The following is a 26,226-nucleotide window of genomic DNA, read 5'->3' as shown; positions in this document are numbered from 1 at the left end:
CCCAACCTTCGGGACATGCAATGTTGAATAGTCTTGACATCTCGGCATAGTAATGTAGCGATCTGCCGGAGTGATAAACCAAGGTCTCTCATTTCAAGGATTCTGTCCATCTGCGTTTGCGACAAGTCGCGATAGCTGGCATGTCGACTAACAGGCGTAACCATCCCATACCACTTGATCCGATTTTTGAGATTTCATGTGGCTATAAAACTTTGATTTCAATCTGGCTTTTATGTCCCTCCCACATGCCACAGATTGGAGCTAGGAGCTTGAAAAATTCATAATTTACTTGATCTCCGCAACACCTGGTACTTCCTCGATTTGCATAATCTTACGGCTTGCCCTTCTTGGTGTTGCAATTTCAATGTTGAGTGTATAATATACTACTAAATATATCTGTAGTCAGAGCAACATGAATCATTTAAAAATGAGCAATTCCTTTATACATAATATGCTATGAGCACAACATATATTGTGGAGGGCGCCACAAGCTTTCTGGAGTTATTCAATGAGCATTTCACACATATTCTATGATGAAGAAGATTAAGATTTAAACTACAGCGACCGTAGATCATTCTATGCCAGCAGATATGTGTGACCGGTTTCTTCCCCTATTCACTTGGGTATTACCAGCATAAATCCGTTCTGCTGAGAGCAGATGTGTTTAAAGAAAACTGCTGGATGTCATACATAAGGTATTGTGTAAAACAGCAAAGCTTTGCAAATCTTTTTATTAGCTGGGGAATTTACCCCAAGCGTCCTGATTTCCTTAGTATAGGAAATGTTATAGGAAATGTATAGGAAATGTTTAAGCTAGTCTGACTGGTCTAAAATATCCTGTGGTATGTTTACTATGTAATGGAAAATAATGATTTAATTATATGGCAATTCAATAAAAAAACAAAAACAAAACTTTACATTTAATATGGAGTTAACAAGTATTAAAAATTTCAAATTACATTTATTGTAAAGAAAGATAAAAGCTGACCTACTACAGTATTGCCATGTTTTCAGTACGAGACCGTTGTCCGGCAGCGAGGCAGGGACTCCTAGCATCGTACATAACTATGATGCTAGGAGCCCGGCTCCCTGCACAGTGTTCGGTCCGGTACTTGCGGCCGAAATACGTCCGTCAATTACGGACGTAATGACCTCGTGTGAACATACCCTTATTATCTTCATCTGCTTTGATTCTATCCTGTCTTTATATATTACTATGAAAGTGTCCTAGGAGATGAGCCATTTCCTTCTCGTGACCACAAACCTCCTATGAGACCCTCACCCAATCTTTAATAGGAGATCAGGCATACTAGGTTCTATCCCTTAATTTTCCGCCCTCAACAGCTGTTTAGCCAGCAAAAAATGGAATAAGGAACACATCTCCAAGATTTTCTGCATGTTCCTGAGAAAACATGCAAACTGGCAAACACTATGGGCATGTTCTTTTTTTCTTTTATTATTGATCTCTGGAATTCGTGTCCTAGCCCTACGGTCATCCTCATTAGAGCAAGTCTAGTACAGGATCGAGATCTAACCCCCGACACAAATGTCAAATAAAATGTTTCAAAAAGCCAATAGCTGCATAGGGTACGTTCATTAAAAAAAATCCACCCGCCAGGGTGATTGAAGAAGTCCAGGCAGGGCCTGTGCAACCTGCGATCATTTTCAGCTACCTGACATTATCTCTAGGCAGATCAGAGGATTTGAAATAGAAAGGACTACGCACACTTTTGGAAAGCAACGTAACATATTTTTCTGAGAATTAGTTTATCAGGGGGTAACTATTTTTAACCCCTCTTGTATACATGTTTTACAGCCTCCTTTCTTGCTATGTCTTAGTCACGTTGCTAATGCTGCTGTGATACGAAGTTAATTCTCTTGTCGCAATAATCACTGGGGCAGTACTTTGTCTCTAATGAATCTCTCTCCTGCAGACTCTGAATTCGGTGACCCCAAGATTACAGGCCGAGGACTGCAGTATAGCCTGCTTGCCAAGGAACCATGACAAGAACCGCTTCATGGACCTGCTGCCACCTGACAGATGTCTGCCTTTCTTAATTACCATAGATGGGGAGAGCAGCAATTACATCAATGCAGCGCTGGTGGATGTAAGGAGGGCTATCTCTCTGCTTGCTGTGTGTAGAGGACAGTAATCAAGCCTGATACAATGTGATTGATGTATCTGCACTGCAACATTTTCCAAAACAAATAGGAAACTAATGTGCAGTAATTAAAGCCCTGTTGTCGTTCACTGGAATTGAATTCCCATGTAATGTTGGCAAGTTGTTTGTCATTTTCAGGGTTCGCCTCTTGTGGGAATGATGCCTTCACATGGTCCATTTATTTCCACTCTAGCTATTAAGAGCGCTTAGTAGCATTCAAGGTTATAAAGAAACCGTCTAAGGATCTAGTTAAAACTCTAAGGCCACTGTGTGATGTGTGACAAAATCTCAGATGTCGTTTAGCGGTAATATGGCTTAACTCTGCTTCTTGTGCGCATCGCTCTGAGATTTCCAGTCCACATCTGCTCACTTCGGGGGCTGAATATCTCTTCTAAAAAACAGATTCAATGAACCAAGCTGTTCTTTTAATGCGGACTTCTTGATGCGTACCATAAAGAGGGTTGTGTAATTACAGTAAAAAGTACAAGCAACATGGTTTTAATAACATTTCGAAAAAACAACTCCCCTATAGAGAGCTGTAATCGGCAAATTCTACATTAGCATGTGTCCTTGTTTACATGTCATGAAACTGCGGCATGGCTTGTTCTGCGATGTTTACTAAATTCCACTTCACCAATTCTGCATGCTGAATAATTAATGGATACATTAAACTGTAAATGGAGACCTTAATGAACTACGTTAGGCAGAGCGGTTTGTGTTGCGTTTAGAAGAGACAGTGCTATTTGTTTCATTTAGCATAATTGGTTAAGTGATGCTCAACATGATGAAATGCATTAGAGAAAGTAGTGCTGGATGTGTTCATTGCACCAGCTCAAATATCTCCCTCGCCACCGTGAGTGTTAGGGCATCAATGTCGAATGTCTCCTGAGAGCTGTCTTATGTGGATCTATGTAAAAATCTTCACATCATTTTATACTTTACACATAAACTTTGAGTTGCCTCTGACAGCTTGGAAGCTATGATCAAGCTCCTACCTATATAAAACAAGTGCTTCTAAATATAAAGCTATTGGCTCTGATGCCCTGATTGGCAGACCTGTCCATCTTTCTGCCCTTTGTCTGGTTTTGTTAAATGCAAGTTTTATTCTTTTTTTTTTCTTCTCTTTGACAGAGCTACAGACAGCCAGCTGCCTTCATTGTCACACAGCATCCCTTGCCAAACACTGTGAAAGACTTCTGGAGATTAGTATATGACTATGGATGCTCTTCCTTAGTAATGCTCAATGAGGTGGACTTGACACAGGTCATTTTGCTGTTTGAATTTTTAGAGTACAATCTATGTTCGTCTATAAAATGGAATATCTGTTTGTTGACAAGGTATGGTTTGGACCCACAGGGTTGTCCTCAATACTGGCCAGAGGAGGGAATGCTGCGGTATGGTCCAATCCAAGTGGAATGTATGTCTTGCGCAATGGATTGTGATGTCATCAACCGAATCTTCAGAATATGCAACCTGACACGGGTAACTAAGAGAAAATTAAGTGGAAATTTTTTAATTTAATTTTGCCGACATGCAAAATTCCTATTATGAATTCATATTTGAGCCTACGTTTTCTTATATGCAGGAAATGGGTCTCCATTAAAGAAATTGTTGCAAACAATTTTGCTCATCTCCCGACATATCTGTTTGTAATATTTGCAATAATTGCATAACCCAAGAAAAAAAAATTCTGGAGCATCCTTTCTGACAACTGTGCGTTTTCGTTCTTCTGTTATGCCTCTTTAACCCCTTCCCCCTGCTTGCATTCTGGGCCCCTAATGACCAAGCCATTTTTTACGTTTTTCCATCGTCCCATTGGAAGAGCTATAACTTTTTTATTTTTGCATCGACATAGCTGTATAAGATCTTGTTTTTTGCAGGACAAGTTGTACTTTTTAACAGCACCATTTTGGGGTACATATAATTTATTCATTAACTTTTATTAACTTTTTGGGGCGGGGATCAAAGAAAACCTGAAATTTCGCCACTCTTTTTTTGCGTCCTAAATCTACGTAGTTTACGGTGTGGTATAAATAACACAATGACTTTATTCAACGAGTTGTTACGATTGCAAAGATACCAAATTTGTATAGATTTTGTATGTTTTACTACTTACACAGTAAAAACACTTTTTTTTCAAAATTATTTGTTTTTGTGTCTCCATATTTGAAGAGCCATAACTTTTTTTTATTGTTCCGCCGATGCAGTTGTATGAGGGCTTTTTTTTTGCGGGACGACTTGTAGTTTTTATTGGTACCTGTTTAGAGTAGATGCGACTTTTTGATCACTTTTTATCACATTTTTTTAAAGTCAGGATTCACAGAAAACAGCAATTTTTCCATTGTTTTGTATTTTATTTTTTACGGCTTTCACCGTGCGGGTTAAATAATGTAACCGCTTTATAGTCGGGGTCGTTACGGACGCGGCGATACCAAATATGTGTAACTTTTTTGCTAAATTGTGGTTTTTTTTTAATAGTAAAACATTTTGTAAGGGGAAGAAGTGGGTTTTTAATTTTATTTTTTTTCACATTTTTTTTAATTAACTTTATTCAACTTTTTTTTACTTTTATACTAGTCCCACTAGGAGAATTTAATATGCGATCCCCCGATCGCTATTATAATACACTGCAATACTTCTGTATTGCAGTGTATTACTGCCTGTCTGTTTAAAACAGACAGGCATCTGCTAGGACATGACTCTGGCATGACCTAGCAGGCATTCACTACAGGCAGACCTGGGAACCTTTATTAGGCCCCCGGCTGCCATCGGAGACACAGACACTCTGCGATCTTATCGACCAACTCAGATGCGGCGCCCGCTACTGAGGGGTTAAACGGGTGAGATCGATACGAATATAGATCTCACACGTTCGAGCAGGTACACCCCCAGCCGTCAGCTACCTCTGGCAGCTGAGAGCAGGGAGATTTAACGGCTCCCTGCTCTGTTTATTTATTCTGATGCAGCGCAGTGAAAAAGCTATTGCATCAGAATAAAGCCCACTAATGAGCACCGTGAAAAGGTTTATTGGCGGTCATTAAGGGGTTAAAATGTATGAATGTATTGTCAACTGGGTGTTTACTTACCCCTTGTCAATAGGTTGTGTCCCTACGTAGTCTCACTAATGTGACTAATTGGTAACACAGAGTTGTCAATTTATTAATACAATTCTAGAAGAGATAACAGAAAGTGTACAATGTAGAGTTCTAAGAAAAGATTCCGAATTATTTTTGTTCCATGTGGAATACAATTATTAACTAAAAAAAAAAGACATGTCGGGAGAGCTGACCAGTCCTCTTTAACATTCACTATTGTGAAATGCTACAGAAAACGAGAAATGGTGAACAGTATCCAGAGTCCAGAAGGGCTCCATCCAAATGGCCCTAATATTACAATGGCTAAAAGATCTGGACAGTACTCACGTCTCAATGCAAAAAAAGATAACTTTAATCCAGTTGTGAAATGCTACGAAATAGGCATTGGGAAAAATGGAAAAACATTGAAGTGGCTGTCCAGAATCCCTCAACTCTTTAAGCTCGTTTGCCTCAGCTTATGTGTTGCAGTTATTCCCTCTTTTTCTAAGTCGTGACTTGGTATGTTGGGGTCTGCTTGTGTACTGTATATACACAGCAGTCTATCTGTAGGTGCTGCGTAAAGCGTAGGGTTTCAGAGTTACTGTTTGAGCCTGTAGTTAAAGGGGTTATCCGGAAAACAAACAGTCTAAATTATTTAATCACTACATATAAACATGATTTTTAATGTACTTGCTTTTCTATTTTCGGATGAAAATGTCAGTCGATGCGCCGATCACATGATCCTTTCATTCTGTATTTCACTGGTCCTTGATGACACGCCGACACCGCTACACGTGACCTCTGACTGCTTCCTACGTCACTCGGTGTCGGTGCGTCAGTCAACAGGTGACCAAACGTGGCTGGCGCTGATGCCAATCCTTTACTAAGCCAGCCCCCTTCAGAAAGCTAGCACTGCACCTGCCCAGGGTATAATTGGCTAAGTGACTACCCTGTGCAATCTGTAGTAGTGTAGTCAACTACGGTATTGATTCCGTCAAAATGACGGAACCCTTGCACAACGGCGACAAACGGAAACCACTGGCATCGGATCAGTCAACATTGAAATCAATGGTGATGGAAACGTAAACCTATGGTTTCCGTTTGTGTTTGTCAGGGCTCCGCTCCGTCGGAACAAAGCCCTAGCGCAGATGTGAACGAAGTCTAAAACATACCAGTTTGCTAAATATTATTTATTCAAGATTGAGCTACCTTAGAATTTGTGTTTTTAGTGTATTTGTGCCTAAATTACTGAATGCAATGTTTTGCCATGAGCACCAATTCACCTATATAGTTTTATCACGTAGATGTCTAGATGCTTCAGTAACACATGTATTAGACTTTCCCAAAGTTACAGGATAGCATTCAGTCAGTGGAAGTAATAATATCAAGTTTTCCTGCCACACAAAGATTTTTTGGCCTTTCAAACTGTGATGTTCTCCTAGGTATGGGTGTTTCTCCTTCTTTGATGTACCTCGAATATAACGGTTCACATAGTTTCAATACATTGTATAATGAAAAAGTTTACTTGTTGAGTTGATGATCTTGCAAACCAAAACAACGTTTAACATTGACATTGATCAGCAGCTTACTTTCTTTAAGGAGACTCATTTTGTGCAGTAGAATATAATAGCTTGTTTAATGTGTGTGTGAGTGAGACAAATGATGACAGCTTTTATTTGTGCTCTGTCTCTTGGACAGCCTCAAGAAGGTTATCTGATGGTGCAGCAGTTCCAGTACTTGGGATGGGCGGCTCACAGAGAGGTGCCAAATTCCAAAAGATCTTTCCTCAAATTGATTTTGCAAGTTGAGAAATGGCAAGAGGAATGTGATGAAGGAGAAGGACGGAGCATTATTCACTGCCTGTGAGTTAACCTATAATTGCTATCATTTATTATTACGATGCCCGTCTGAGTTCTCTAATGAATGCAATTTTTGGATTTTCCTGTGGATCTGAGGCTTAATGCACACGACCGTAAGGGTTTTTACTGTCTGCAAATTAAAGATCTGCAAATACTAATACACATCCGTAGCCGTCTGCAATTGTGGAAGCACCATAGGCTTCTTTGGGCGAGTCTGTGCCGTAATTGCGGACAAGAATGACATTTTCTATATTTCGCAGATCATTTCTATGGCCCGGACACACATCGGCAAATATATGGAAAGGTGTCTGTGGCTTATAGAAATTAATAGGTCCGCAATTTCATCCTTAATTCCCTGATTCGTAATTACGAATGAGAACTACGGTCGTGTGCATGGGGCCTGATATGTGATTAAAGGTGGGAATGTGTCATTCGAAATGTATCTACGGTACGTTGTTTTCTTAACATTATATTGCTTTTATGTTACATAGATATAGGTAGCACAAACAGAAAAAATGGGACATAGATATCATCAAAACCACAAAAAAGGCCATACTTACTAGGTAGGTGGGTGGGTGAAAACCCGTTCCCATCAGGACGCAGACGGGTCAAAGAATGCTGCAGAAGGAGTGTGCATTAAATAGTGATAGCCCCTCTCACTAGTCTTGAGGGTAGTGGCGAACTAAGTGCTCAAAGGTGTGCGATAAATGAGTGTCAGTGTAGTGCTAGGGTGTGAATGGATGGTAAAAAATAAATATGTATGTATGAAAGTGTCAGAACTGTGTAATGTAATAAAAATAAATAAATGTGATGAATAGGGGTCAGTGCTGTGAATAGTATCACTATTTAATGCACACTCCTTCTGCAGCATTCTTTGACCCGTCTGCGTCCTGATGGGAACGGGTTTTCACCCACCCACCTACCTAGTAAGTATGGCCTTTTTTGTGGTTTTGATGATATCTATGTCCCATTTTTTCTGTTTGTGTTTTTAAATTAGGAACGTAAAGTTCTGGTTAGGGACTCGCAAGGCACTGGGGACCCTTGACGTTGGGTTGCGAGCTTTGCGTATTTTGGCCAAAATAACAACTAATACCCCATGTTTCATGGATATTTCTTACTACGTATACTACACTTTTTTTCGGGACGCAGCCGGGTCTTATATGCTGGGAGGGCATGATGTGCTGGCGTTTGGTTTGGAATGCAGAGCAGCCCGCTTTAGCTAACACTAGCGGCGTTACAAATAGGCTGTTATTCGGCAAGATACGCCATGCCTGACGACCAGCACATTATCCCTCCACGTATTACACATAGTACTGACACCCCATGTACTATTCACAGCACTGACCCCTATTCATCACATTTATTTATTTTTATTACATTACACAGTTCTGACACTTTCATACATACATATTTATTTTTTACCATCCATTCACACCCTAGCACTACACTGACACTCATTTATCGCACACCTTTGAGCACTTAGTTCGCCACTCCCCTCAAGACTAGTGGGAGGGGCTATCACTATTTAATGCACACTCCTTCTGCAGCATTCTTTGACCCGTCTGCGTCCTGATGGGAACGGGTTTTCACCCACCCACCTACCTAGTAAGTATGGCCTTTTTTGTGGTTTTGATAGATATAGGTAGATATAAATACATATGTTGTTAATAGTTTTAAGTATTAGCCATATATGTGGAAATTTTGTTTCAAGAACATTACTGAATAAATAGTCTGAGACACATCTTCAGACCTTTCAGTAGTAACCTAAGCCAACAACATGTCCCATAGTTTGTTTAAACAGTAACTGTACTTTCAAAAATCTTTTTATATGTCATAGAGACACATCAGAAGTTTTGATCAGTATGGGGCCGGGTGCTAATACCCTTACCATAGCTGCAATGAAGGTAATCTTTGACTGTGATCGGTGCTCCTAGAGCTTCTGCACCCAGAACCCCCACCAATCAAAACTGCTGATATGTCTCTGAGCATGTCCGATTTGCGTGCGCAAAAAACTGACTATTTCCAACATTTCATGTCCGTGTGGCATCAGTGTGCTTAGCGTGCGGCATCCGTTTTTCACGTCCATGATTCTCCTCTGCAAGCACTTCCCTTTTTTTTTTTTATTTCTCTGCATTTTTTTTAGCAACTAATGCGTGGAACACAGACAGCACACTGATGTCGTCCACGTGCTGTACGTGTTTTTCACGCACCCATAGACTTCAAAGAGCGACAAGGTCTGCAAAAACGGACCAAAATAGGACATTCAGTGAGTTGCACGCAACGGACACGCGCTGTGTGAAAAATCGCACGTGTCTGAATAGCCATATTGATTTGCATGGGTCCATGTGCTGTGTTAGTTTAACGGACAGCACATGGACATGGAACACGGTCGTCTGAATGAGCCCTTAGAGTAGATTTGTAATAATTTGATAGAGAGAGAAGTGTTAGTCAGTGTCACCAAAAGTTATTGTATTGTTCTGCGTCAAGCCGTTATACAGCGCCGTTATACATCAGTTTGTGCCCAAGTGACAATTTTTGGACACCGTCAAGGGCGTGACGTCACTCATTGTTTTGCATTCATCTAATTGCGAACAGTGGTATCCAAATTTTAAATATTTTTTGCATCCAACTTAGCCAACAATAACAGCTGCAACAAGCAATAATACATTGCGCTTTTAGTAGATAGACTGTTACTTCTGAATTTTTATTGTTCATAACTATAGGCTTTCTGGTTTAGAATAACCAGTGTAGGCTCAGTGGTGCCTCATTTAAAAATAAAAATAAAATGTCTGGTAAAAGTCAGAGTGGCACTGGACAGGATGATGTAAGCGTAAACACCCGTGCCACATCATCCGCCAGTAAGAATGTGGGTTTCCGTAGTGCAAGTAGCAGCATCTGATACCATTTGCTGAACATGATGGAACAGATTTTTTCAACCTGACGCACATACGCCCAGTCTAAACAACCAGGTTCAGTTTTACTTGCACTTTGACCTTTCTCTGGCAGATGCCATAACCCTATGGACTTCTGGGTCAGCTGATTGGACCAGTGGCAGGAACTGGCCCAGTTTGCCAATTGTGTACAGTCTTCTCCACCCTCCAGTGTACTGTCATAGAGGGTATTCAGTGTGGCAGGTGTCATCAAAATTGTTCTCCACAAGTGCGTAAAACATTACATTTGCATAGGGTAATAATAAGACTCCTTAAACTGCTCCCAAAATAGGGATAATTTTTGGACCACTTGTTAAAATGCCATTGCTACTTCCGATACCATTGTGCGTGTATATACACCAGAAGGCATCTACCACCAAAAAGGGAGCATTTTTGGGCTGTTTCTTAATTTTAAATAGCATAAGAATCGCACAGTGCAGTGTATTTTTAAAGATGCTGTTGGTTACCACCAGCTACTATCCATTTACCCATAGCCATTATTTTGCTGTCATTTAGACATTACTAATGCTTTCTTGGCATTAACGAGCTTGAAATGGGTTAGATGTACAGTACTAGAAGACCTCAGTGTCATACATGAGTTTTCAAGGCAGTCGGGGCACTTCTTCTTTGCGACTAATTTATTTGCATGGAGTGTGATGGTCGATGGTAGAATCTAACCTGAAACCAATTTCAGGAAATTCTCTCATCTCAATAGAGGACAATAAATGATGTATTAATTAATGTAACGGTTCGATCAGCAAAGCTGCCTTAATTTTTTTTAATTCTGTTTTCATAAGTGTAAAACAGTCAGGTCCAAGCATTTCTGTACTACAAATATTTTGAAACACTTCCTCATTCAGAGCATTTCCACTAATGCAATTATGTATAACCAATATATGCAATAGACCAAGTTTATTTTATTTTACATACACATATATATATTGCATTTCTCTATTCTGCTGCAGCAGCGACCATTTTTGCAAATGGACAACAGGTACCTTTGGCGTATTTAAAGAGACTCTGTCACCACATTATAAGTGCTCTATCTCCTACATAATGAGATCGGCGCTGTAATGTAGATAACAGCAGTGCTTTTTATTTTTAAAAACAATATATTTTCACCAAGTTATGAGCGATTTTAGCTTTATGCTAATGACTTTCTTAATGCCCAACTGGGCGTGTTTTTCCTTTTGACCAAATGGGCGTTGTGAAGAGAAGTATATGACGCTGACCAATCATACACTTCTCTCCATTCATGTAATCAGCACATAGGGATCCTGCATTGTTCACTATGTGCAGTCACATACTCACGCATTAACGTTACTGAAGTGTCCTGACAGTGAATAGACATCACATCCAGCCAGGACGCGATGTCTATTCACAACCCCGACACTTCGGTAATGTTTGTGTGGGACTTACTGCACAACACATCGAGATCACGTTGTGCTGTCATTTACAGCGAGATTACGCTTGCTGTGCTGTAAATCACACACAAACGTTACCGAAGTGTTGGGATTGTGAATAGACATCCCGTCCTGGCTGGACGCGATGTCTATTTACTGTCAAGACACTTCATTAACGTTAATGTGTGTATGTGACTGCACATAGTGAACAATGCAGGATCACTATGTGCAGAGTAAATGAATGGGGAGAAGTGCATGACGCTGATTGGTCAGCGTCATACACTTCTCTCCAGAACGCCCACTTGGTCAAAAAGTAAAAATATGCCCAGTTGGGCAATAAGAAAGTCATTAGCATAAAGCTAAAATCGCTCATACCTTGGTTAAAATTGATTGTTTTTCTAAATAAAAATCACTGCTGTTACCTACATTACAGCGCCAATCTCATTATGTAGGAGATAGGGCACTTATAATGTTGTGACAGTGCCTCTTTAAGTTTGCTTCTCAACAATTGATGACAAATGGTCACTGTCTAAGCAAAAAGTAGTAAGAACAACATGACCGTTGTCCGTTGCTAAGAAGAAAATGTTTTTTATTAGTGCGTATTTCGTGAGGTTTTAGTTACAGCACCTATCATTAAATGTCAGTAAATGTACCTCTTAACTCCTCTCTTTTTTTCTATCCAGAAATGGTGGAGGACGAAGCGGTGTTTTCTGCGCCATTAGTATTGTGTGCGAAATGATCAAGAGACAAAATGTGGTGGATGTTTTCCATGCTGTGAAGACACTACGCAACAGTAAGCCAAATATGGTGGAGACTCCGGTGAGTTTTAAGGCGGTAGGCATCACTGTTTATGGTCTGCACAGTATGTATGTGTATGTAATGTTTAAAAAAAGAATATAAGGTTGCAGATATGTCCTCCCTTAACTTATCTCTCAATCAGACGTATGCTGAGATGTGTGGCGCAAACAAACACTATTAAAAAAAAAAAGGATTCTCTAAGGATTTGGTTTTTCCATCCATTCTGTACTCTTTTCTTAGGTGACTGATTGTTGTATTGATCCTGAAGGCTTTGCAGGTGCAACAATCTTTTATAATTGTATGTGAAGGTATCTATTTATCACATATTTAGGCGGACAGGTCGCATAGGCCATATTTGGTATTTTTTATTTCATGGAATTTAAGTAAATTTAATTCAGCAAATGCCAGTTTGAACTACTGTAGCCATAAAAAGCTGCAAACAACTTCCATCTTGAGTATTTTATCAAATGGTGAAGCACATTGATGCCCTGTATGTTCCAGTATAACAACATTTCATGCTTGCTTAATAAGGTTCATCATCTCATAATGATCTAGTGTTTGTACAGAATTTAACTGGCCCCTGGGATCTATTGCATATATCACTTTGCTGAGGAAACAATGGAGCCAAGGCAAATTATGGAAATCCTGCTAAGCAAACATTCCTCAAATGAGCTGTGCAGTTAATGAGAAATAATGTTTGTTTGGATAATTGTTTTCTAATTATTTTTCTCCTTGCGCATATTTTTTTCATTTCTTTGTTCCTTTCTTTCCTTTCTTAGTACTTAGATGTTTTTAGGGATGTGATACATAAAATAGGACTTTGTCTTTATTAATCCTCTACCTACTAAGGCATCAGTCTAATTGCATTTTGTGAACATCATAGTTTTGCTTTCATCTTTTGAGTCCTACAAGATTTACTGTGAAATTGTTTATATCTAAATTAGCTGTGTAAAAAGTAGTTACCATACATTTTCAATAATTATAACAAATCACTTGAGGAACTAGAAGTTTGTTCATAGTAGAGTAGTTAAAAATAGGGGATTGTACAGGGTTAGAAAAACGCTGTGTTTTTCACAAAACAGTGTCACATTGGTACATGTGTTGTCTGCTATTGCAGCTCAGCTCTATAGGGCTAAGCTGCAATCCCACACACAATCTGTGAATTGAGGTGGCACTGTTTATGGGAAAAAGCAGCCTTGTTTTTCTAATTCTGTGCCACTCTTGACCCAGTGGAAGCTTTCTTGTATATCAAAATATAAACTGCCATCAAAACTGTATGGATTTTATATTTATTTATAAAAATGTGGTGCCTTATTGTTGCCCCTTTTCATCATTGTGTTATCTCCCCCATCCCCCCACCCGTTCTGTGGGAAAAGACAACACAAAAGAAAACAATATTTACAAAGAGTACCGTCCTGTTTAAAATCGTCTTTTAAGCTTTGGTTATTGCCTTCTAGCCTTGCAGTACAGCCTTTTTTTTTTTTTTTTTTTATCTTTCCTTTCTTTGCCTTACTCTTTCTCTTCACTTTTTTGTCATAACCAGTACTTTTCCCACTCTTGCCATCTGCCCAATTTTTTTTATTCCTAGATACTTCATTCCCAATAACTTTTTCATAACTAATAAGTTTATCTACCACTTTCCTCCATTGAGCAATTTTTATTGTTTTTGAGACATCCACAGTCTGGCCACTACTAGTCTTGCTGCAAAAAATATTTTGTATATCACACCCTTTCTACCCTTTCCTTCTTGGATTTCAGATAGATTACCTAACAGTGCACATTCAATTTTCCTCACATTTTTTTCCTAAAATATTTTCTTCCATTAGTACAAACATTTTACACCAGTATTTTTGCACCACATGTGTCAAATCAATCTTCTCTTGTTGACGTCTCTTACATCTTAACCCGTTAGTGACCACCAATACGCCTTTTCACAGCGGCCACTAATGGGCTTTATTCTGAAGCATACGCATTTTCACGGCGCTGCATCAGAATAAATAAACAGAGCAGTGAGCCGTTAAATCTCCCTGCTCTCAGCTACCAGAGGTAGCTGAGGGCTGAGGCATCCCTGGTCGAACAGGTGAGGGCCGCTTCTGAGTTGTTTTGGAGAAAGGGAGGGAGCTCCCTCTCTCTCACACAGGCAGCCGGCAATAAGATCACCAAGTGTCTGTGTCTTCTATGGCAACCGGGGGCCTAATAAAGGCCCCCAGGTCTGCCTGTAGTAAATGCCTGCTAGGCCATGCCAGAGGCAGCCCGCAAAAAAAAAAAAGCCCTCATACAACTGCATCGGTGGAACAATAAAAAAGTTATGGCTCTTCAAATATGGAGACAAATAATTGTGGAGAAAAAAAGGGTTTTTACTGTGTAAAAGTAGTAAAACATACAAAATCTATAGATATTTGTATCGTTGCAATCGGAACTACCTGCTGAAGAAAGTTATTGTGTTATTTATACCACACGGTAAACGGCGTAGATTTAGGATGCTAAAAAGAGTGGCGAAATGTCTGGTTTTTTTCTATCTCCCCCCCCCCCCCAAAAAAAAAAGTTAATAAAAGTTAATCAATAAATTATGGACCCCAAAATGGTGCTATTAAAAAATACAACTTGTCCCAGCAAAATACAAGACCTTATACAGCTACGTCGACGCAAAAATAAAGTTATAGCTTTTGGAATGCGACGATGGAAAAACGTAAAAAATAGCTTGGTCATTAAAGTTTAAAATACGCTGGTCATTAAAGGGTTAACCTTCCCCAGCCTTTCAATTTACCAATTTTTCTTGGGGTTGTGAACAAACAACAATTGTGTAGCGGAAGACAACTTTTTTTCATTTTTTTTTTTTACTGTAAGGCTTATTTCTGCCCTAAAAGGATTAATTTTGTGAACTTATCACGCTTTGCTACAATTCCTTGGACTTTGGCGGATTTACACATACACTCCTGTTCTGTGAGTGACCTATATATATGTGAACGGTGCCACTTATTCCTTATGCGGGTCTTAATAATGGCATATATATCGTGTTAATTTCACAGTACTACAATTTCATACTATCTTTAGTCTTCAATGCAGCATGTCTTAATTGCCAGTGCAGAAACAGTGATAAATTTGGCTTTCCTCCCCCCTCCAGTCTGTCGTATGGTTTCAGTATTCTATTACTAAAAAATAAGTACTTTATTGTATATAGATCTTTAACCTCTTCCTGTCGTAAACAACTTTTATTTTTAAATTTTAGTTTTTTTCCTCCCCACCTTCCAAAAGCCATAACTTTTTTATTTTTCCATCCATATAGTCCTATGAGGACTTGATTTTTATGGGACGAGCTGTAGTTTTTCGTAGCGCCATATAATGTACTATGAAGCGGGAAAAAAAATATTTGTGAGGTAGAAAATGAAAAAAAACCAGTAATTCCTTCATTGTTGTTTGCGCTTCGTTTTTACGGAATTCACTGTGCAATTAAAATAACTTGTTAACTTTATTCTGCTGGTCAATACGATTACGGCACTACCAAATATATATAGTTTTTTTCTATATTTTACTACTTTTACAAGTAAAAAAAATAATGATATTTTGTAGTAGTTCAGACTTTTATGGATGCGGCAATACCAATTATGTTTTATTTTTTTATTATGCTCTAGTGGGAAAAGGGTTTTTTTACTTTGAAAAAAATGTAAATAAAAAAAACAACTTTATTTTACAAATTTTTACTTTTTTTTATTAGTCCCCCCAAAGGGACTTCAACCAGTGATCGTTGCATCACTTGCACGATACACTGCAATACTATGGCTGCCTGGGTGCCTTTATTAGGCCCACAGGCAGCCATAGCAACCATCGCCACTCCGCGATTGCATTGCGGGGGGCGCAATGAGCTGCTAGACGGGGTCACCCCCTCTTTCTAATGCTTTAAATGCCACGGTCACTATTGGCCATGGCTTTTAACGGGTTAAACGAGAGGAATCGCGCTCGAGCACGATCCCGCTCGATACTGTGAAGTGACGGCTGTAGCGTACAGCCAACACCCGCATCCTATGGAATGGGTTCACTCCGTGAGCCCGTTCCATACTTCCCCCTACCTGGCTATGATGTATGTATACGTCAAATGTCGGAAAGGGGTTAATTTCCCATTGCCTTATGACTATAATTTTTCCTATCTCTTCAAACCTATTATTGAAAAATACTGGCGTTAAACGAAGCACTCTTCAGCCATTATCTGTCTCACCAGTCCCAAACTTTACTCAGCAATTTGCCTAGGAGTAAATTACCTTTTAGAGATTGTTCATCTGTTGTGCTTTCAATATTTCGAAGCTATTTTCCCTATTTCTTCTACACTCCTTTACTGTATATTTAATGTAGTCATATTCAGTCCAATTTATCAACGTGGCAATGAAATCTGCTAGGTAATAGAGGAACATATCAGAGACCGCAAATCCGCCCTTTTCCAAAGGGTAAGTCAAATATTTCTTCTTCGGCCTTACTCTTTTGCGGTTCCAGTTAAGCTCATCCATCCTGCTGATTTGTTTCAAAGTTCTTTTCCCTATCCATGTTGGTTCATTGCTCTGGAGGTAAATCAACTTTGGTAAAATTATCATTTTAAAGAGGGAAATTTTAAGTGCAAATGGCAACGTGAGTTCACCCCATGTATTTGTTTTTTTTATTGAAATTGTGTTAAGGCTTGTTCAATACTCCGTTCCACATATTTTCCAGCATCTGCCGATATCTCCATTCCTAAATATTTAAAGTGATCTGTGTGTTTCAAAAACCTTTATTCTAATGACCTACAGTTACATTTTTGGGTCCAGTGGCAACAATACCGTCTTATCCCAGTTTATAGTCAAACCTGACTTCTCTCTGAGCTCTGCTATTATCATCCTATATACTTCCCCCGTATTACTCTGAAAACACATGTCACCCACATACATAGATATGTTGTCCTCTCTCCCCCTTGCTCCAAACCCATCTAAACTAGTATATTGCCTCATTCTCAAGGCCATAGGTTCCAATGCGATGGCGAAGAGCAATGGGAGAGAGAGGGAAATGCTGCCCTTTGTCACTCTCCAGATCAAAGAATTCAGAGAAACTACCGTTCAACCTTATATTGGCCCTGGGTGTATGATACAGCATTTTTACACAGTTCATAAATGTAGAGCCCATTCCCACTCCTGTGAGTACTTTCCACCGGATCTCCCGTCCACGCTATCAATCGCTTTATTGGCATCTGATGACCGCATGGAGTGGCCCCCTTCACATCCCCTCTGGATGTTAGCTTGCGCCCTAAATAAATTGTTTTGTGGACCTCCTTGGCATAAAGTAGCTTTGATCCTGGTTGTTTACAATTGTTCCGAATGTGCTGATCGACCTGTGTGACAACAATTCTGCTAAGGTTTTACAATCTGTGCTGCTCAGCGAGATCGGACGATAGTACTGTCCTTATATAGGTTAAGGATTAGAATTATATTGGCCTCGTACATTGTGTCTGGCAGTTTCCACTCTTCTTCAGAGTGATTTAGGACCCCCAACAGATTTCCCGTCATAGCCTCCTTTATACTTCACATAGATCTCAACTGGGAGGCTGTCTGTTCCTGGCGGTTTTACCTGTGGCATACTTTTTAATGGCAAGGTCTAGTTCCTGTACCTCTATGGGTGATCTAACCACTCAGCTTGCTCTCAAGAGTCTGGGCAGCTTAATTTCCCCCAAGTACTCTTCAATTTGATAATTATTACATTGTATTTTTGATTTATATAAATGCTGATAAAAGTTGACATGTTTATAATATACTGAGTCATGGACCAAACCTCCTGCCTCCTTTTTTTTTTGGGGGGGGGGGATTTATTTTATCCCACAACTTTCATATTTGACTCTTTTTACCCAGTCGATCGCCATTTCATGTCTCGGGTCTCTCCGTCTGTCTCGGGTCTCTCCGTCTGTCTCGGGTCTCTCCGTCTGTCTCGGGTCTCTCCGTCTGTCTCGGGTCTCTCCGTCTGTCTCGGGTCTCTCCGTCTGTCTCGGGTCTCTCCGTCTGTCTCGGGTCTCTCCGTCTGTCTCGGGTCTCTCCGTCTGTCTCGGGTCTCTCCGTCTGTCTCGGGTCTCTCCGTCTGTCTCGGGTCCCTATCGTTCATATATGTATGTATGTATGTATGTATATATGTGTATGTATATATATATATATGTATGTATGTTATTATTACTTGAGTTCTCAAAGTGTGTGAAGCATTAAACATTTCCATGCAATATAATATAATAATTTCTATGTATTTGCTGCATGCCTGTTAAGAAACTTCATTGCCCATATTAGTAAATCTGATTCATTCTTATAAACTCCTGTATCCAGGAGCCAGAAATAACTGCATCAGAGTTAACACAGTGTGCCTGCTGAGGTTCAGGTACTAACTCATTTTTATTATGCCGCCTGGCTGTGAAGTCAAAGCTAATGTGATTTACACATACTGTTGCAATATAGAAAAAATATGGTTTTACATTTCCGACACACACTTGAGCGCATTTTTCTAAGAAATATCTCCAGGTACAGAGTGTAGAGACCATAGATGTATTAATTTGTACCAACACTGATAACACACTCCTGGAACCCACGCTAACCACTTAAATAATATTTTTATTTGTCCTTTTTATTTAAAACTTTATTCACCTTTTTTCGCAACATAGATTTAAAAGTTAATGGGCCTCATTTATCAAAAACTGTCTAACAGTAAAAATATCTTTGTTGCCCAAATAGCCACCTTCATGCTTCCCCATTCTGACAAGCTTTATGGAGATGCTGATTTCATTTTCCAGCAGGACTCGGCACCTGCCCACAAGTACCAATACCTGGTTTAATAACCAGAGTATCGCTGCGCTTGATTGCTCAGCAAGCTCACCTGACCTAAACCCTATAGAGAATTTATGGGGTATTGTCAAGAGGAAGATGAGACACCAGACCCAACAATACAGACAAGCTGAAGGCTGCTATCCAAGCAACCTGGGCTTCCATAACACCTCAGCAGTGCCACAGGCTGATCGCCTCCATGCCACGCCGCATTGATGCAGTAATTCATGCAAAAGGTGCCCCAAACAAGTATTGAGAGCATATACTGGACATACTTTTCAGTAGGCCAACATTTCGGTATTAAAAATAATTTTTTAAATTGGGCTTATATAATCAAATTTTCTGAGACACTAGGAGGACTAGTATAAAAACACATATATATGTTTTTATAGTGTGTGTGTGTGTGTGTGTGTGTGTGTGTGTGTGTGTGTGTGTGTGTGTGTGTGTGTATATACTAGTCCTCCTCAATGAATTAGAATATCATCAAAAAGTTAATTTATTTCAGTAAGTGAATATTATATAGATTACACAGTGATCTATTTCCAGCATTTTTTTCTTTGAGGCCTCATGGACACTTCCAACACCGTTTTTGACGGATCCGTGTGCCCGTTTTAGCGGCCGTGTGCACTCCGTGTTTCCGAGCGCCGAGCATGGTACTGTCCAGGGTGCTGAAAGAGCATGGTTGTTCAGCGCTAGTCACTGTACAGGGTGCTGAAAGAGTTAATGGGCTGCACTGATCGGCGGTAACTCACCCTGGACAGTGACTAGCACTGAAGAACCATGCTCTTTCAGCACCCTGGACAGTACCATGCTCAGCGCTCGGAAAATACAATTTTAATGAAATAAAAAATAAGTTCATACTTACTTTCCTCCTGTCCGGCCTGCAGGGATGACGTTTCATCCCATGTCACCGCTGCAGCCAATCACAGGCTTTAGTGGCGGTCACGCACGTCAGGATGACGTCAGAAGGCCGGCCTCCAGGGATGATGCGTCATCCCACGTGACCGCCTCTGCAGCCAATCACAGGCTGCAGCGGCCTCTGCAGCCAATCATAGGCTGCCGCGTCATACAGGAAGGTCGTACTGGAGGAAGAAGAGGTACTCGTCACCAAGACAACGACCGGGTACGTATGAACTGTTTTTTATTTTATTTTTAATCAGCAGCCTCTTTTCTCTATCAGTGATTGATAGAGACAAGTGGCTGCCGATTAGTGTAATATATCTGTAATGTACTTCTGCCCGGCCGTTGCTAGGCAATGGCTCCGTCACACACGGACGGCACACGGATGCCTTCCGTGTGCCTTCAGTTTTTTTGACAGCCCCATTGACTTGCATGGGCCTCACGGTCACGGAATCTCGGACCAAAGTAGGACATGCTCTACTTTGGATCGGAACGGAGCAACGGGACCGTCAAAAAAACTGAAGTGTGCATGGCCCCATTGAAATGAATGGGTCAGGGTGCTAGCCGTCAGAAAAACCGCTAGCACCCTGAAGAAAAAGACTGAAGTGGACATGAGGCCTTAATGTTGATTATGGCTAACGGTTAATGAAAACCTAAAATTTAGTGTCTCCGAAAATTAGATTCTTAAATAAGCCCAATTTCAAAAATGATTTTCAAATATATTCATGAGAAAAACAAAGTACATCCTCTTTGAATTCTATGGTTTTACATATCAGGACACCGTAAAAAAACAAACATCTGGTCCTTAGAAGGTCCTAAGATTAGGTAAATACAACCTCAGATGAATAACAACACATGACAAATTACTAGGCCAAAATAGAACAGCCATGTGTGAAAAACTAAGTACATCCCGTGAATCAATAGCTTGTACAACAACCTTTAGCCTTCAAGCAGTCATTTTCTGTATGACTTTATCAGTCTCTTAAATTATCCTGGAGGAATTTTGGCCAACTCTTCTTTACAATGTTGCTTCAGTTCATTGAGGTGTGTGGGCATTTGTTTATGCACAGCTTTCTTAGGCCGGGTTCCCTCAGGTCAGATACACTGCATAAAAACTGAGCAGCGTATCCAACCTGGAACCTGCAGTACATTCCGTCTGAAAAATTGCATTGTTGTTGACCGGTAAAAGCTCTCATACTTACCTAGACAGTCTTACCTAGGCATTGTCCCTCCTGTGCAGTCCAGTCCGGCCTCCCTGGATGATGCTGCAGCCCATGTGACCGCTACAGCGTGTGATTGGCTGCAGTATGGGATGAAAAGTCATCCCAGGAGGCCGGCCTGGAGGAAGAAACAGACACTCCTGGGTAAGTATAAGATTTATTTACTTTTAGTTGCTTTTTTTTGCGGCGGAATCTCTGTGAACCCGCTGCAAAAAAACGCAACAACTTCTATTTGTTGCGGGGTTTACCTCACTGAATTCAATGGGGAAAACCCGCAAAAAAAAAAAGTGTTTACGCAAATACAATTGACATGATGCGGAATAAAATTCCCCACCACAGGTCAATTTCTGAACGTTTTTTTTTCACTCCATATTTACACCGCATGTGGATGAGGTTTGTTTTATCTCATCCACTTTGCTTCTCCTGTATTTGCTGCGGATTTTCCACAACAAATTCCGTCGCAGAAAATCTGCAGTATTTACGCAACGTGTGAACTGAGCCTAAGGCCGTCCACACGCGAGCGTGTTTGGTCTGTGATATACGGTCCGTAGGTTGGCCGCATTTTCCGGACCAAACACACTGCAGGGAGCTGGGCTCCTAGCATAATAGTTATCTATGACACTAGGTGTCACTGCCTTGCTGCGGGACAACTGTCATATCATGTTCTCAGTACAGGACAGTAGTTCCGCGGAGAGGCAGTGACAGTATGTGTATGTGTGTGTGTGTGTGTGTGTGTGTGTGTGTGTGTGTGTGTGTGTATATATATATATATATATATATGTGTGTGTGTATATATATATATATATGTGTGTGTGTGTGTATATGTGTGTGTGTGTGTGTGTGTATATGTATATATATATATATATATATATATATGTATATATATACACATACATACTACCGTTCAAAAGTTTGGGGTCACCCAGACAATTTTGTGTTTTCCATGAAAACTCACACTTATATTTATCAAATGAGTTGCAAAATGACTAGAAAATATAGTCAAGACATTGACAAGGTTAGAAATAATTATTTTTATTTGAAATAATTATTTTCTCCTTCAAACTTTGCTTTCATCAAAGAATGCTCCATTTGAAGCAATTACAGCATTGCAGACCTTTGGCATTCTAACTGTTAATTTGCTGAGGTAATCGGGAGAAATTTCACCCCATGCTTCCAGAAGGCTCTCCCACAAGTTGGATTGGCTTGATGGCCACTTCTTGCGTACCATACGGTCAAGCTGCTCCCACAACAGCTCTATGGGGTTGAGATCTGGTGACTGCGCTGGCCACTCCATTACAGCTAGAATACCAGCTGCCGGCTTCTTCCCTAAATAGTTCTTGCATAATTTTGAGTTGTGCTTTGGGTCATTGTCCTGTTGTAGGATGAAATTGGCTCCAATCAAGCGCTGTACACAGGGTATGGCATGGCGTTGCAAAATGGAGTGATCGCCTTCCTTATTCAAAATCCCTTTTTCCTTGTACAAATCTCCCACTTTACCAGCACCAAAGCAACCCCAGACCATCACATTACCTCCACCATGCTTGACAGATGGCGTCACGCACTCTTCCAGCATCTTTTCAGTTGTTCTGCGTCTCACAAATGTTCTTCCGTGTGATCCAAACACCTCAAACTTCGATTCGTCTGTCCATAACACTTTTTTCCAATCTTCCTCTGTCCAATGTCTGTGTGCTTTTGCCCATATTAATCTTTTTCCTTTTATTAGCCAGTCTCCGATATAACTTTTTCTTTGCCACTCTGCCCTGAAGGCCAGCATCCCGGAGTCGCCTCTTCACTGTAGACGTTGACACTGGCGTTTTGCGTGTAGTATTTAATGAAGCTGCCAGTTGAGGACCTGTGAGGCGTCTATTTCTCAAACTAGAGACTCTAATGTACTTGTCTTGTTGCTCAGTTGTGCAGCGGGGCCTCCCACTTCTCTTTCTACTCTGCTTAGAGCCTGTGTGTGCTGTCCTCTGAAGGGAGTAGTACACACCGTTGTAGGAAATCTTCAGTTTCTTGGCAATTTCTCGCATGGAATAGCCTTCATTTCTAAGAACAAGAATAGACTGTCGAGTTTCACATGAAAGCTCTCTTTTTCAAGCCATTTTGAGAGTTTAATCGAACCCACAAATGTAATGCTCCAGATTCTCAACTAGCTCAAAGGAAGGTCAGTTTTATAGCTCCTCTAAACTGCAAAACTTACAGCGGTGCTAACATAATTGCACAAGGGTTTTCAAGTGTTTTCTAATCATCCATTAGCCTTCTAACACAGTTCGCAAACACAATGTACCATTAGAACACTGGAGTGATGGTTGCTGGAAATGGGCCTCTATACACCTATGTAGATATTGCATTAAAAACCAGACGTTTGCAGCTAGAATAGTCTTTTAGCACATTAACAATGTATAGAGTGTATTTCTGATTAATTTAATGTTATCTTCATTGAAAAAAAACTGTGCTTTTTCTTCAAAAATAAGGAAATTTCTAAGTGACCCTAAACATTTGAACGGTAGTGTGTATATATATGTGTGTGTGTGTGTGTGTGTGTGTGTGTGTGTGTGTGTGTATATATATAAAGCCCTAACTTACTAGCTACCTATAAAAGTAAAAATAAGAAAATACTTTATTGCTGCTATTGTAAGCAAATTGACGAACCACAAGTGCTAAAATAGTCAGTGCACGCTGCTAGAAGTGAAACTCCTGGGCACAATGCCTGCAGGATTGCTCTAAATGGTGTGATTGTATCTAGTCCATATATAGCAATTGGAGTCGGTGGCTGCAGAACGCTAAATCTCCCCTATCTAGTGAATTGAATTGACTCTACCAGCTATGCACTGTATTAAAAAGTTACCCCCGCCCCCCTGACATGTTTCGCATGTAGCGTCTTCAGGGGTTTCCGGGGCTTCATTTGCCTTCAGGCATTTAGTCATTAGTTACTGTTCATATGCTCACCAACTACCAGGGTCTTTTTGTATGGTTTGTTAATGTATATAAATTATCTTCAAACCACGGATGGAGGCAGCACTCCAGGGATATCTTTCAATAAAATTATATTATTCACCAAGTGTTCACAGCAGCAACGTTTCACCCAAGCTTGAGAATGGGTGAAACATTGCTGCTGTGAGCACTGGGTGAATAAAATAATTATATTTAACAATATTTCTGGAGTGCTGCTTCCAAACGTGGTTTGAAGTTGTGTGAAAAAGGTGAAGAGGTCATTTGCCCTGAAGCTAGCACACGCCTAAGAGGGTTTACTTTGTGCAGCTCCATCTCTTGATATACAGTAGATGTGTGTATATAATTTTTGTTCAAGCAATTAGGTCAAATTAACAGCGTCACTTGTGACATCAGTGGCCTACTTCCGGAAGTTCAATATGTACTTCTATGGACACTAGCGGAAAATGAAATGTACTTCGTCATACAGTAATGTGTGGCTGGCATATACATATCTAGTTTTATAATGATAAATGAGCAGTACAGTTTGGGGGCGGGGGGTGAAAACCTTGCCTCGACTCCATGGACGGTGACCTTAGTTTTACCACAACGGACATCTTATTGACAGTATCTTTACTAAATGCCTTTTAACAACACTTTTTAGATTTCAGGATAGCTGATATAGTGGATGACTTTTCATGTCCTAATTTTACAGCAATAACAGATTTAATGAATAGATTCCATGTTTCGCACTAACGATCATTCTTTCTTTTACAGGAACAGTACCGCTTCTGCTATGATGTTTCGTTAGAATACCTGGAATCGTCATAGTTGGACGCGCCAAGCCGCAGTTCACGTTCGGACAAATGTCACTCCAGCTGCGCAGTGGGGGATTTTTACATGGGATCTTAAGTTTTAAACAGAACAAACAAAAAAAAAGCTAAAGAAAAAAATAAAGTATTTTTCTTATGACTTTCTGTATCTTCATAAAAAGGACATGAGCTGTTTCTATGACTGTAGGCAGTATATTGATGATCACACGCTGCTGGAAGCCAGAGCTGGACAGTCTCTCCAGGATTTGTACTTATTTGTATATGCAGCCGCCTCACAAGACAACTCTTGAGCCAATATGTTGCATGTGTCTATTTACAATGTGGCAGTTTTTTAAAATAAAGTTTGTTTCAAATTATTTACAAAGAAGTGCAGATTTGACCGTATATTCCTGTAACTCTCTCTACATTTCAAGCATCACTGAACTGTACTTGGCTTAATATTTTTTTGTATGTTCATGCCTGGATCGCACCATATAATTTCAAAAGAATCCCAAACATAAGCCAAAGAATCAATTGTAAATATGTCAATATGGAGAAGCACACTCTGTATTTATTGCTTATTTACATTCCTTTATTTTGACGGCTGAAGAAACAATCATTTTTCCTGAGGAAAGCTTTTTGCTGAAAATGACGGCGGTTTATTTTTGTATGTAACGAGTGTAAGTAAAAGGAATCTGTTTTCTGCATTAACCCCAGAGCAATGTTTTAAAGATGTTTTTGTTGTATTTACTCCTGGTGAACTCAAGTTATGTGAATTTGTTTGGTTCTGGACCAGCTTTAAAAACCGGACCAAAGTAATATGAATTTTTCCACCAAGACATTAGTAACCATGGATCAATTATTCATACACCATGTGGGAAATCAATGCTTACAAATGGAAGATCTGAGTCCCAGGCCACTTGTTAGGCAGATTCAGTTACCTTCGAGAAGAGGAGAATGCGACATTGTGATCCAGGGCGGCCTGAGAACATTTGATCAGCACATTGTAAGAAAATGTGTGTCTTGATGTTTACAGACTTGTAAGCTTTGAGCTCTTTGCAAAGTAAATTGAAATAAATGAATACTTATATTCCAGGCGTGTCATTTGTCCCATGATTCACTAAAATTAAAATTATGATGTTTTCCAGCTGTTTGCGTTTACTTTTTAGCTTTTCCATATATTTTTATATCTAAGTTTTTGTATCTACAATGGAGTTTCTCAAAATCTAAATGTGCGTTAGGTATATTTTATATAAGGATAATGTGCACATTTTAGATCACAGTACTAGAAGCTTCCAGCACTAATAAAGGTTTCTCCTATT

The 26,226-nt window shown here is 39.9% G+C and overlaps 1 protein-coding gene across 21 annotated transcripts in view; it reads left to right on the top strand.

The window, feature by feature from the left end:
- PTPRK (protein tyrosine phosphatase receptor type K) overlaps positions 1 to 25,997 on the top strand; it is a 473,693-nt gene extending 447,696 nt beyond the window's left edge. For all 21 annotated transcript variants that reach the window (XM_075862349.1, XM_075862356.1, XM_075862353.1 and 18 more), the window contains 6 exons: positions 1,935 to 2,108; positions 3,294 to 3,425; positions 3,519 to 3,644; positions 6,935 to 7,098; positions 12,112 to 12,247; positions 24,870 to 25,997. In XM_075862349.1, the coding sequence (XP_075718464.1) occupies positions 1,935 to 2,108; positions 3,294 to 3,425; positions 3,519 to 3,644; positions 6,935 to 7,098; positions 12,112 to 12,247; positions 24,870 to 24,923 (786 nt within the window). In that variant the 3' untranslated portion in view covers positions 24,924 to 25,997. The remainder of the gene's footprint in view (positions 1 to 1,934; positions 2,109 to 3,293; positions 3,426 to 3,518; positions 3,645 to 6,934; positions 7,099 to 12,111; positions 12,248 to 24,869) is intronic.
- The last annotated feature ends 229 nt before the right edge of the window (positions 25,998 to 26,226 follow it).

This window comes from Rhinoderma darwinii, chromosome 4 (genome assembly GCF_050947455.1).
Source record: "Rhinoderma darwinii isolate aRhiDar2 chromosome 4, aRhiDar2.hap1, whole genome shotgun sequence".
Taxonomy (NCBI): domain Eukaryota; kingdom Metazoa; phylum Chordata; class Amphibia; order Anura; family Rhinodermatidae; genus Rhinoderma; species Rhinoderma darwinii.
The sequence above is the reverse complement of the archived record's forward strand: the minus strand, read 5'-3'. Positions and strand labels throughout refer to the sequence as shown.